Raw genomic sequence first — 13377 nt, forward strand, 5'->3', positions numbered from 1 at the left:
CATGATTATAGCTCACTGCAACCTATGCCTCCCAGGTTCAAACGATCCTCCCACCTCAGCCTCCTGAATAGCTGGGATCACAGGCGCCTGCCACCACGCCTGGCTAATTTTAAACATTTTTTTATAGAAATGGGGTTTTGCTGTGTTGCCTACTGGTCTCGAACTCCTGGGCTCAAGCAATCCACCAGCCTTAGCCTTCCAAAGTGCTTGGATTACAGGCATGAGCCACCGCGCCCAGCCCAGATGCTGTTTGTAAATGCTGCAGTACAATGAGCAGTTCAGGGGCAGTATGAGCAGTGTGCTGCCGGGCACTGGCGAGGGCTTGGCCGGCCCCTGGGCCAGCAGAGGGGCTTCTTGGGAAGGGGATGTTGCTGTTGAGCTAAGGGATGAGCCAGGGCCCACTAGTATGAGACAGCAGGACAGGGCATTCCAGGCGCGGGGAACAGCATGTGTGAGGGGATGGAAGTACAAAGGAATGCATTGGGTTTGAGGAAGAGCTGGGGCAGTTCAGAAGAGCCCCCAGCGTGGTCTGAACAGGGATGAAGAGCCAGCATAGCCTGCTCCCACGGGCCTGCAGGCACTATCACGAGACTGGATGGCTTCCCCTCCTCCCCCAGGCTGAGAGCCAGTGACATCATGGAGCCCAACCTGACCTACGTCTACCCGCACACCCGCATCCAGTCTCTGGTGAGCATCCTGCGCACCACAGTCCACCACGCCTTCCCGGTGGTCACAGAGAACCGCGGCAATGAGAAGGAGTTCATGAAGGGCAACCAGCTCATCAGTAACAACATCAAGTTCAAGGTAAAGAAAACGGCATGAGAGGAAAGGTGGGTGAGAGTCCAGCGGTCCCCCATTTTCACATGGCTTAGTGCTTTGCCCGACCCTGGCTGGGGTGAAGTTACTGGCTCTCAGGGGAAATCAACACTGTTCTCATCACATGCGACAGGGAGGGCAGATTTGACAGGAGGGGCGGCTTTATCTGGCCATCAAGACTTATGCTCGTTCTTTCCGCAGTAAGCGTATGGACAGATCTATTTTTCAAGTCCGCAGCTTTCATGGTTAATTTACTGTGTAAGAGTATCAGGGAGAGATTTAGAGATGCCAGCAACAGAAATGGACTTTCACCTACTTAAGAAAGAGAAAGAAATCCGTAGGAAACCTCAGGACTGTCAGGTCAGGAAAGCTGAAGGACCAGAACCTGTGTGCTGTGGGACCAGGTGCAGGCTCTAGTGGACACCTTTCGGGTACCAGGAGGAATGAACACTGGCCTTGGGTTCCTCCTGATTCCGATTCAGAATCCAGGGAGAGGGAGCATCCCTTTGTCTCACTTGGGTCGGGTGCCACTCCTTGGCTTTGGGGGCAGGCACGTTGACTGACAGTTCTACCAAGACAGGCTGTAGGAGATGGGTTGTTCCCCTCTGGAGAATCAAGCTGCTCTTCCCAGATCAAAGAAAGCCATGGAGACTGCAGCCAAGTCCAAGGGCTCAGGCGCCTTTGAACCCCCAGCCCCTGAGCCACTCCTTTGAACCTCAGCCCCTTTAAGTTCCTGCATCTGGATCTGCCTCTGACCATCCCTGTCACCCAAATCCTTAAGCTCCATCCATGCTGCTCTGTTCGTTTGCTCACGCGCAGTAGCCTGTGGCCTCCCCACCCACAGAAATCCAGCATCCTCACCCGGGCTGGCGAGCAGCGCAAACGGAGCCAGTCCATGAAGTCTTACCCGTCCAGCGAGCTGCGGAACATGTGCGATGAGCACATCACCTCCGAGGAGCCAGCCGAGAAGGAGGACCTCCTGCAGCAGATGCTGGAGAGGAGGTGAGAGCGGGGGCCCCAGCTGCCCACAGGGCTGCACATGGTGGAGTGAGCCCTTGGCTCAGATGTTGTAAGGTGGCTCCTGAGCTTCCTGGGAACATTGGATAGGGAGCAGGCTGGGAACATGGTTGAGAAGCACTCCTGCTGAGGGTATCCCAGGCAGCATCTGGTTTTTGTGTAACAGATACACTCCCTACCCCAACCTATACCCTGACCAGTCCCCGAGTGAAGACTGGACCATGGAGGAGCGCTTCCGCCCTCTGACCTTCCACGGCCTGATCCTTCGGTCGCAGCTTGTCACCCTGCTTGTCCGAGGAGTTTGTTACTCTGAGAGCCAGTCGGTAAGTTTCTCTGATGCAGAAACCGGCCAGGCCAGGCCTGATGAAGCTCATGAGGTTGGGTGCTGCCCGGCAGGCCATCGACAGTGCCATGGGGAAAGCTGAATGTGAGGCAAGCGGTGCAGAGTGGAGTTAGGGGAGGAGTCGCCACAGCCGGGTGGCAAGAAACAGCAGCAGTTTATTCCTTCATAGTTCAAGACCAGAAGTACAAAGTTTAGGTGTCACCAGTGTGGCGCTCTCTGGGCTCTGGGAGAGGAGCTGTCCTCGCCACTTCCTGATTCATGGGAGTTGCCTGCAGTCCTTGGTGCTCCTGACCGAAAGCAGCCCCATCCTCACCTCTGTTGTCACACGAATCTTCTCTCCTTTCCCTAAGGACACTTGTCACTGGATTTGGGGCCCACCCTAATGCAGCATGGGCTTATCTGAGCTCCATCACATCTCCAGATGCCCTGTTTCTGGAAAGGTCGCATTCATAGATACTAGGGATTAGGACTTGGCCATACCTTTTCGGGGGGGATACGTTCATCACCCCGCCCCAGCCACTTAGCACTTCTCTTACTTAAACTTCCAGGTAACCCATTTGCATCTCATGAAGGAAGGAAGGGAGTACAGAGAGATAGGGGATTTGCCCACAGTGCCACAGCTAGGACCTGGCCATGGACTGGGTGTGACTGGAGAGCTCTCAGACTGGAGTGTCTGCTGCTGCCCTACCTCCCTCGGGCCCAGGCTGGGCAGATGCAGGCACCAAGGGAGGGGCTCCGGGCTGACCCTGCTGGCCATTGCTGCCCGAGCTTGACAGTGTCTTGGTTGGAATTGCAGAGCGCCAGCCAGCCGCGCCTCTCCTATGCCGAGATGGCCGAGGACTACCCGCGGTACCCCGACATCCACGACCTGGACCTCACGCTGCTCAACCCCCGCATGATCGTGGTGAGAAGGGCCCCCCGGCCTGTCCCACGCGGAGCTGCCCCTTTGTGCTGTTGGCATCTCAGGCAGCCAGTGACACGCGTGTGGTCTCTTTGCAGGATGTCACCCCATACATGAATCCTTCACCTTTCACCATCTCACCCAACACCCACGTCTCCCAAGTCTTCAACCTGTTCAGAACCATGGGCCTGCGCCACCTGCCCGTGGTGAATGCCGTGGGAGAGGTGAGTGGCCCCTGCCCTGCCCCCACCTTCGAGAAAGGATCCCCCAGCCTGGCGTTGTTTGTGCATCCAGGCTCTCACCATAAGTGAAGGCATCCCATCAGGAGGGAAGATGGCCGAGCACTGTGGCTTTGAACCCCTCTTGGCTTCTCTGCGCTTGGGACCCTTTCCCCTGCCTGCCAGCAGATGGCACCAGCGTCCTTCTGGCTGTCCTTTCCCGCCAGAGCCCCACCTCCCCTGGGCTGCGTCTTCCTCCTGAAATGGTCTTCACTCCAGACCACGTGTTCCTTGGTTCTCCACCTGTGTGGGGATTCGCGCATTAGATGAGAGTATTTCAAGCAAAGTACTTTGAGCTTTACAAAGATCAAACACTTGGTAATTATTGCTGCAAACTTTCCTTTTTTCTTTTTAGAAATTTGTTTTCTTATTACACAAATATTATTTCACTGTAGGAAAATACAAAAACACTTAGGAGCAAAAAACAAGTGAAAGCCAAACCGTCGTCCCTATCCTATGGTAGCCGTGGTAACTTTTCAAAGCTACCCTCTCAGTCTTTTGTTGTGGCTGTTGTTGTTTTGAGGCAGTCTCGCTCTGTGGCCCAGGCTGGAGTGCAGTGGCACGATCTCGGCTCATTGCAGCCTCGACCTCCCAGGTTCAAGCAGTCCTCCCACCTCAGCCTCCTGAGTAGCTGGGACCACAGGTGTGCGCCACTATGCCCAGCTAATTTTTGTATTTATGGTAGTGATGGTGTTTCACCATGTTGCCCAGGCTGGTCTTGAACTCCTGAGCTCAAGTGATTCACCTGCCTCGGCCTCCCAAAGCGCTGGGGTTGCAGCGTGAGGCACCATGCCCTGTCTCAGTCTTTTTTCTATGCAGCCTGACCCTGGCATCCGTAGTGTGCTCTTACACAGGTTTTAATTGCAGCAGGTCAAATTGTGTCCTTTGAAATGTAATTGCCAACCACACTGACAGAGTCCTAATGTCATTTATGACGTGGCTTTGGGGTTCCCAACAACAGTGACACGTGGGAACCACTTAATGACCAAATGACTGTGACTGTGACTCTCATAGGTCACTTTACAAGATGGTGAGTATGAGGCGTGGCAGGGGTCATGATCTTAGGAGACTTCAAAGGCTCCTGTCTGCAGCAGGCTGGTCATGGTGGGAGCTGAGCGTTAAGCACGTGCCCTGTAGAAGGACATTTTAGTTGAGATGCTAGCTGACCCAGGCCCTGTTTGGAGCCAACCTTATCCCCTTGGCCTCCAGTGTGTGAGCCCTCATTATCTGTTTATCCCAGTCAAGCTGTGTCTGGCCCCACACTGTCCAGGCCTGGTCCGCTGTCTCTCCACATTCTGTGACAAACTTAACAGGGTGGCTCCTATCCCTCCTGTTCTCGCAGCAGGTTTTACCCTGCAGGTGACTTGGGCCTTCTTCTCCTTGTCCTAGATCGTGGGGATCATCACACGGCACAACCTGACCTATGAATTTCTGCAGGCCAGGCTGAGGCAGCACTACCAGACCATCTGACAGGCCAGCCCGCCCTCTTCTGGGGCTGCCTGGGGAGGCAGCTCGTGCTCGCTCCGACTGGCACAGCTGGCTGGGGCTGTTCAGGGCATGGAAGATTCCCAGTCACCCACTCTCTCAGAAAGCCCGGAGTCATCAGAAACCTTGCTGGTCAGAGGTCCTGGGGGTGGTTTAGAACCATCAGAGCTTGGACTTTTCTGACTTCCCCAGCAAGGATCTTCCTGCTTCCTGCTCCCCGTGTTCCCACCCTCCAGTGTTGGCACAGGCCCACCCCTGGCCCCACCAAGCTTGAACCAGAGGTGGAATCAGGCGGACCCTGAGCTGCACTCTGAGCGGTGTTCCTGGCCATCTTTGTTACCTTCCTCGAGATTCCGGCTATTGCCTTAAATGTATGAGTGGGACTTGGCCAAGGCAAAAGCTGGGGAGACGCCAGTTACAACATTCAGTTAATGACCAGATTTAGGAATTGGGCGCTGAGGAAATTCTCCATATTTCAGAGAGGCCTTCCCTTATTCGGGACTCCTAACACCATATCTTTACTGGTTTGTTTTAAGGGAAAGGTTCTGCTTCCTGGGTGTGAGCAGAGGCTCCCGTCTTGCCCCTGTGGTTTGACTCTCCTTAGAACCACCACCCACCAGAAACACAAAGCATTAAAATCACACTAATAACCCTTGGGTGATACATCTGATGTTACGATCAGATTTACATCTACCCTAGTTCTTAACATTTCCCCTTTATCTCCATTTGCAGATTTTTCCTAGTCTCCGAGTAACATGTTTCTATCCTGATGCTTTTCGTTTCCTTAAGTTTTGATCTCCATCTTCATGATGGAGCAGCCAGAGCACCGAGGATCTTGGCATCACCCACCAAAGTTAGCTAAAAGCAGGGCACTCCTAGATGAAACAGCTTTACTGAACTCTGGGGAATGGACCATTGATAGAAAGGAAGCACTTCTGAGCCAGTGACTGCCGAAAGGTGCGTGCTATGATAAAGCGGGTGGCCTATTCGAGGAAGAGGATGTCCGCCCCCACAAACACCTCTCTCCTCCCTGCACTAGCCGTCCCAAGCTTACATACACAGGCCCTTCAGGAGAGTCTCCCACGCCACAGGGAGGGTGCGTGGGGAGGTTCTTCCTGCCAGCATGAAGCGTGGGAACCACCCCTGTCATTCAGTGTTGTCATTCTTCTCCAGGCGGGCCACCCCCTCTGACTAGGCACCCAAAGTGAGCATCTGGGCATTGGCTTATCTTCCCCTACCTTCTACATTGCCATCTCAGTCCCATCCGGCATCCCTGGGGCAGACGTGCTTTGGCTCAAGATGGCCTTCATTTACGTTTAGTTTTTTTTTTTTTTTTTTTAATGTTGAGGTTGCCCACGGGCCTCAGTGCCTGGCCCTGGCAGCACAGCTCTCTCAGGCTCAGCCCTGGGCGACCTCCTTGGCCAAGGCTACCTTTCACCCTGGGGTGGGCATCAGTCCTGGCTCTGCCAGTTCAGGTCTTGCACTCAGCACACTGGGGAATAATTCCACTCCAGAGAGGGGGCTGCTTCGAGTTCTTTTCCAGCTGACTGTGGCCCTTTCCATTTTCCCCATTTTCTTATCTCTTTGACCAAAATTACTTTGACTTCTAAATGTTTCTGCCTTCCAGAATGCACCTGACATGTGAAATGGGGGATGATACTCCTAGGAAATGGTACAGGAAATCACAAGGACCAAAAAGGCAATACTTATTTAAATGTGTTTGGCCAGCTGCCACTGCTTTATGGCAGTGTTCAGAGCTTGATCACATTATTTCTTCATTTTACTAAAAATTGTCCAAGTCAGGAGAATGGTGTGATCACCTGTCACAGACACTTCATCCCCTCTCCCTGCCCCTTTCTGGAGTTACCAGAGCTAACGCCCTGCAGGAGGACCCTGGCCTCTGGAGGGTTGGATCAGCAGCCGCTTGCTGACCTGGTGAATGTTGTTGGAATTCATCCCTCGTGCCCATCCTGTTGTGTTTAAGTCACCAGATATTTTGTTCCCATGAGTTTAGCACAGAGATAGGCAGTAGAATGCAAATGCCTCCCTCCCCTAAACTTACTGGGCGGCGGCCAAGGAGGCCCCAAACCCAGGCCCCATGCAAAGGCACATGGTTTCCTGTTCTCTCTGCATCTGCCCTTTCCAGATAAGTCCAAAGACAACAACTTCTCCACTCGTGACAGTAAACTGTAAGCCTCGCTCCTTCCATTTCTGTTCATTAGAAACCAGCCTTTCAGCATCTCACCCATTAGCAGCCCCATCACCGAGTGATAAGGCGCCTCAGTCAAACAGATCCTTGGATGGAGATCCTGCGTGTGGCTAGAGGTGGTGGTTTGTGTTTGGTCTCCAGCTTGGCGTCTCGTGGCTCCTAGGCGAGATGATTGGTGAGCAGGACTGAGGGGTCCCCGGCCCTGGCTGTGGGACCTTGTGCTGTGGGATGATTTGCTCATGACCTTGTTTAACAGTTCCCAGCTGGAAGGGACACTTTCTGGACTCAGCCCTGTGTATGACATTTGTGCTGCAGAATTAGGCACTGACAGGAGCCTGGGTGACAGGAAGGCCTCTCCGGCCCCGCAGTATTGACGTGCAGTATTGCCCCACGGCTCTGCGGACCTTGGCCATTGCCACCGTCGCAGCTTCCTTTTTCTGTTTGCACTGTTGGTTTGTATGATGTGAGCTAATTCCACTGTGTATATAAATTGTATTTTTTTTAATTTGTAAAATGCTATTTTTATTTGAACCTTTGGAACTTGGGAGTTCTCATTGTAACCATAACATGTCAGAATAAAATGTCTTCTGTCTCCTTTAGCCTTTTGTCTCCATGCTGCTCTTTCTTTCAAGGGGTACTTGGTTTTTATTTTATTCCCCCTGTTTCTGATGTGTGAAAATTACACTAGGACATGGCTTTATAGTCTCAGAGCTCTCCCTATGCAGCTGCCCAGCAGGGCTCTTCATCCATGGGAGTCCATTTCTCTGTACCAAGCAGCGACCTTAATAAGAACGGATTTCATCCTGTGGGTCTTAGTAGAAGTCAGCAGTATCTGTTTCTCCCTGATGAGCACTCTTCCCGATCCTGTCCTCTAGAAACCATCTCCTCCTGCTAGCAACAGCGTCCTGGAGCAGCAGATGGGGAATCCATTCTATTAGGAATATTTCCCGCAAGCAGATGCCCTAATGTCCAACCAGAAGTGAAACTGGCGCTGGATCTGGAGAGGTGGAGACCCGTGGCCAGCTTCTGTCGCTGCTATCTGCCATTGTGTTTTGGTTGCTTTCGGTTTTGCAAGAAGCATGGCCTCTGTCTCCCTCCGACCTGCTTCGAGTCATCATTCCATCAGAGACAGAAACAGTTGCAGTCAATTCAGGCCTAGCACCTAGCCCCAAGTATTCTGGAACTCCAGGGGTGTGTGTATTTGTCATGTCTATTCGATGAGAACTCCCTGTGTTACGGAGACGCCTTGGAAATGGGCCCAGCTGCTACTTCCCCTGCTGACAACTCGTAACACTGTAATACTGTGCCAGACCTCTGGAGCCAGGTTTGGGCCAGCACTGTCTCCTGTTGCTCTTAGCTTCATCCTTTTCATTCTCTATCTGCCTCCCAGTTTCTGCCCTTCAGTGTGTAAAGCCCAGATAGGGAACATTTTGATTGGAAGTGGTTAGATGAAGCTTTTTCCCCACCTTCACCCGCTGTCAGCAGTTCACGGGGACCCTCCCACTTTCCTCTGCAAGGAGCAAATTTCCATTTCCTTTCCTCTTTTCCCAATTTCTCGACAAGACCAAGGCAATTTGACCAACATTTAGGGGGCATCAACTCAGAGTGCCAAAGAGGCATTTGCCCTCAAAGAGCTTGCAGTCTAGGGACGTAGACAAGCAATTGCACACTGGCAGCTCATGTTGTGTGCTACTATTACTGTTACATGTGAAATGCTGCCTGTGAAGAGATTCGTTACTGGGCATGAGATATCAGGGAAGAAGTGGTGCTCACATGAGCCTTAAGGAATGAGTACAATGTCCTCGGGAGGACCAGAGGAAGGAAACCCAGGTGAAAGAAACAGAAATAAGGGCACAAGGGCACATGTGGGTGTGGGGTGTTGGAGTGCCATAGAATCTGATGAGAGGGTGGAGTCCATGGGTAACAGGTGGGAAGACAGGTCACTCTGTTTAAGGTGAACTTCAACCCTGGTTTTTTGTGCTCAGAACAATAGCCTTTTCAGGAGCAGATAGAAAAAGCCTGTATCTTCTCCAGTGGTTCTTATTTTAGTAAAATACAAGCCCAGGCCCTTTGGACCCGAATTAGTCAAAGACTTTGGCTATTTTCTAAATACTTGTTAGTACAACAAAGGCACATAAACTCAGTTTGTCTGCATGGCAAACCTGTCTTCACTGTGCTCAGTTTTTATTATATTTTTGAAACAAGTCTCATTCTGTCACTCAGGCTAGAGTGCAGTGGCATGATACCAGCTCACTGCAGCCTCCACCTCCTAGGCTCAAGCCATCGTCCCACCTTGGCCTCCCAAATAGCTGGAACTACAAGTGCACATCACCACACCTGGCTAATTTTTAATTTTTTTTTATAGAGATGGGGTCTCACTCTATTACTCAGGCTGGTCTTAAACTCCTGGGCTCAAGTGATTTGCCCATCTTGGCCTCCCAAAATGCTGGGATTATAGGAGTGAGCCACCATGCCTGGCCTGCTCAGCTTTTAAACTCAACACTCTGCCTATTCTTTTCAAAACTAAAAAGTACCATTAACTTATCTGTAGCATCTCTCTCGAAATGTATCAGAGAGGATCTAATTAAATACTTTCATTTTCTGAATGTCCCCCTCTAAAAACAATAAAAACCCGTGTAACCAGAAACCACTGTGGGTGGAATTTGAGGCCTCCCCAACGACCCACAGAAAAGGAGGGAGAAATGAAAGGAAAAAGAAAAGTTGAGCATTTGTTTTTCTCTGACAAAGAGTAAAATGACAAGGAAAATCAAGCTGAACTCTGCCCGGAGACGGAAGAAATCACACCAATGTGGGCATCTGTCTTCTGTCCATGGTGCTGAAATTTATTCACTTTCAAATCACTTTCAGTAACAGGTGAGGTTCTACCTTAAAATTTAATGCATGGGGTGGGAGAGGCGAGGAAGCCACAATCAAACCACTTCATCTACAGTTAGCATAAAATATGAGAAGTGTTGACAGGAAGCCACAGCTTGGATTGGATGATCACAACTCCAGGGCAATGAGATGACACGAAGTTGCAGGAGAGACCCCAGGGGACAAGAGTCTCTTGCCATCTGCCCCAGGGCCCAGCCCTCCTTGTCCTCCCTGGCTGTTATCTTCGGTACTACAAAGAGAACACAGACATATCTAGCGTGGTGACCTGGCTGTACTGGAAATGTCAGCTTCATTTATGAATGTGCCCATCCTCTGACCTTGATTACTGATCACCTTCCCACCAGCCCCCATCCTGCCTGACGACTCTCTGAGCTTCATGAATTGATAAGCAAGTTACTCAGCAGAGTAAATGTCACTTAAGCCCTTCAGGATCTTACAGTTCTGGAGAGGAACATGAACTGCTAATCAGCCATGCAAAGATAACTTGGACCTATGGATATTTTAATTTCCTAGTGCTAGTGGCAGTCACTTTTTTTTTTTTTTTTTTTAGCATTTTCTCAGCAGACTGTAGCTGAGGATGATAGATGGTGTGTCCTGACACCTATGGGGCACTCATGGTGTTGGGGCAGAAACTTCGGAGGGAATAATTCCTGCTAAAGGTGTCTCCCAATAGTGTTCATCCCATTCCATTTCCATCCCCAGTTCCTCTTACCCGGAAGCTGTTACAGCCCAGTCCGCTCTGGGCTCCAATTCTGTCCATCCTGCCCCCAAAGCAACTGGATCTCCGCAGGCTCCGTGGGGCAGTGAGCAACGCCCTCAGCTTGCTTTTTAGGAGCGCAGATCTATCGGAGGAGTCCCAGGGGCCCCGCCCGAAGGCACCCCCATCTCTCTGGGCTGGGCTGACATCCCCAGTCCAGGGAGGCACCTCAGGGAGGGGGCTGAGGGCAGCCCCCGCTTCTTCATTCTGCTCACTGAGCACTTGTGGGGGCACGACCTCATCTTCTAAAGGCATCTTTTCTTCCAAATGGTCCAGCAAATTCTTTACAAAAGAAAAATACAAGGAAAGGGATAAGCCTCATTGACTTGGAGAAAATCAAGAGGAACGAGAACAGCATCAAAAGTCCCCTGGCCCCAGACTGCACCCACTTTCCTGGTCCTACCTTGAAATCCATCAGGTCTGCGTTGGACATGGCATTGTACACGGGGTTAGCTCTGGTCTGAGCTGGAAGCTGGAATGCCAGAAAGAAGAGGAAGCTCACGGTGACAGTGGAGAAGGAGCCCATGCTGGTGTAGTCAAGGAGCGATCGACTGCTTGCTGCTCTGTCTCTCCCCTCTGGTTCCTCTCTAGTTCCCCTCTCCTGGCCTACGTCCGTCCCTGTCTCCAAACTGCCCAGCACCTCCTCTTTTTATAGTCCTCCCAACTCTTCAAGCACGCAGGAAAGATAGAACCCTCCCCATTCTGTCACTTGCAGTGATAAAGCAGCCGAGAGAGAAGCCAGCAGGAGATGCCCTTTTAAAGTTATCATCCCACAGGGCTTGTCACAGCCCCTCTGCCTCGGGCAGCCCCAACAGCCCCCCAGACCCTCAGCTGCAAGAGCTGAATTCTTGCTGATTTGACTCAAGAGGCTCCCACTTCAAAGGTGTGGGAAGAGCAAAAAAGAGTCCTTGGTTATCTCACCGCCATGCCTCAGGATTCTTTCTCCTCAACACTGGTACCCATGCAGGGAAACAGAGGGTGATATTTGGCTGGTGCCCAGCTCCCCCAGGCTTGTCTGTGGCTCAGCTGTCAGGGCCTCCAAATAAGGGTGGAGAGGAGAAAATGGCAAGCAGCCAGCAGCCTGAGACAAATGGGTCCAGAGGCTCAAGCTGGCCTCACACCTGCCTCATCTGCCACGTGGCCTAAAACAAGGCCGCCCTCACCCCTGGCCGTCTGTCCCTCTCCATGGTCAGGTGAAAAGGAGTTATTTGTTAGAATATGAAGTCAGCCAAGAACCAAATGTGATGAAGCTCCCAAGAATTCAACCCCCAAACAGAAATATCAAGAAAAGCCGGGGGAGCACAAGCATCCACTCTCTAAAGCTCCTCCTCCTCCACATCCCCCGTGACCCTCCTCCAACCTGCAGTGGGGATAGGCTTTGAGAACACAGCCAATTTCATTTCATCTCTTGCAATTTATAGACACTCAGACTTGTACGGCTCCCTGCCCTTCCTGGACTTGTGCCCATGGCCACTTGGTCAATGAAGGGAGGGAGGTGGGAATGAAGGAGGTATAGTCAGTTTCCCTCAGTGCCCTCCACCTCATTCCCTGAGGCTAGGAAAGTGACTGAGCCACCAAGGTCACAATCTTCCTGACCCCCAAAAGAGAAATAACAGGCAGCGAGTCTGTCTATGGTGTTTGTTTTTTGTTTTTAGGGTTTTTTTTTTTTGAGACAGAGTCTCACTCTGTCACCAGGCTGGAGTGCAGTGGCATGATCTTGGCTCATTGCAACCTCCACCTCTCGGGTTCAAGCGATTCTCCTGCCTCAGCCTTCTGAGTAGCTGGGACTACAGGCACACACCACCATGCCAAGCTAATTTTTGTATTTTTAGTGGAGATGGGCTTTCTCCATGTTGGCCAGGATGGTCTCCATCTCTTGACCTCATGGTCCACCCGCTCAGCCTCCCAAAGTGCTGGGATTACAGGCATGAGCCACTGCACCCGGCCAAGTCCAGCTATGTCTAATGAATGGCCTGTTTGCTAAGCACGGAACTCAGTGTTAGCCCTTACCATTCAATGCAATGTATACTTGGGGAAAACACTAAATTTGAAGGGTTGAGAGACCTGCACTTCAGCCCAAAACAAACCAGTTGCTTACATCTTCATGGCCTTATTTTCCTGTGTGTAAAATGAAAAAGAATGTAAAAACCGGCTGGGCGCAGTGGCTCATGCCTATAATCCCAGCACTTTGGGAGGCCAAGGTGGGTGGATCACCTGAAGCCAGGAGTTCGAGACCAGCCTGGCCAACATGACAAAACTCTGTCTCTACTAAAAATTTAAAAATCAGTTGGGCACGGTGGCACGTGCCTGTAATCCCAACTACTAAGGAAGCTGAGGTAAAAGAATTGCTTGACTGTTGGAAGCAGAGGTTGTAGTGAACCAAGATGGCACCACTGCACTCCAGCCTGGGCAACAGAGTAAGACTTGGTCTCAAAAAATATAAATAAATAAAGTAGAAACCTTCCCTGCCTACCTTGGGTTGGCAGGGTTGTTGTGGAGCCCAAGTCAGCTGAAAAAGTGTAAACACGTATCAAGTGTGCAGTGCTGAGTCCCTGCAAGATGGCCATGATAGTTGTCTTTATTGATTGCTTATAACATGCCCGGCACATGACTGAGAGCTTTATGGAAATGATTTTATTTTGATCACCATCCCCAGGCAATAGATATCATTGTCCT

General features: G+C 51.3%; 2 protein-coding genes across 5 annotated transcripts in view; one reads left to right on the top strand and one right to left on the bottom strand.

Moving 5' to 3' along the window:
• CLCN6 (chloride voltage-gated channel 6) overlaps positions 1–7648 on the top strand; it is a 40024-nt gene extending 32376 nt beyond the window's left edge. For 3 of the 4 annotated variants that reach the window (XM_009000411.5, XM_035307750.3, XM_078330386.1), the window contains exons 18-23: positions 618–804; positions 1661–1818; positions 2000–2156; positions 2973–3080; positions 3176–3301; positions 4745–7648. In XM_009000411.5, the coding sequence (XP_008998659.1) occupies positions 618–804; positions 1661–1818; positions 2000–2156; positions 2973–3080; positions 3176–3301; positions 4745–4825 (817 nt within the window). In that variant the 3' untranslated portion in view covers positions 4826–7648. The remainder of the gene's footprint in view (positions 1–617; positions 805–1660; positions 1819–1999; positions 2157–2972; positions 3081–3175; positions 3302–4744) is intronic. The other variant, XR_621562.5, reaches the window with a different exon arrangement.
• Positions 7649–9871: 2223 nt separating this feature from the next.
• NPPA (natriuretic peptide A) lies at positions 9872–11326 on the bottom strand. The gene is made up of 3 exons (XM_002750306.7): positions 11105–11326; positions 10657–10983; positions 9872–10173 (listed from the first exon to the last, which is right to left on the bottom strand). The coding sequence occupies exons 1-3, from the start codon at positions 11225–11227 to the stop codon at positions 10162–10164; spliced, it is 462 nt and encodes a 153-aa protein (XP_002750352.4). The 5' UTR covers positions 11228–11326; the 3' UTR covers positions 9872–10161.
• Between the last annotated feature and the right edge of the window lie 2051 nt (positions 11327–13377).

The sequence above is a fragment of the Callithrix jacchus genome, chromosome 7 (genome assembly GCF_049354715.1).
Source record: "Callithrix jacchus isolate 240 chromosome 7, calJac240_pri, whole genome shotgun sequence".
In the NCBI taxonomy this organism is placed as follows: Eukaryota; Metazoa; Chordata; class Mammalia; order Primates; family Cebidae; genus Callithrix; species Callithrix jacchus.

Coding starts and splice junctions, on each gene's coding strand:
- NPPA (XM_002750306.7), bottom strand. CDS start 11,227: ATGGGCTCCTTCTCCACTGTCACCGTGAGCTTCCTCTTCTTTCTGGCA. Junction 10,984..11,104: donor CAGACCTGATGGATTTCAAG/GTAGGACCAGGA, acceptor TCTTTTGTAAAG/AATTTGCTGGACCATTTGGA.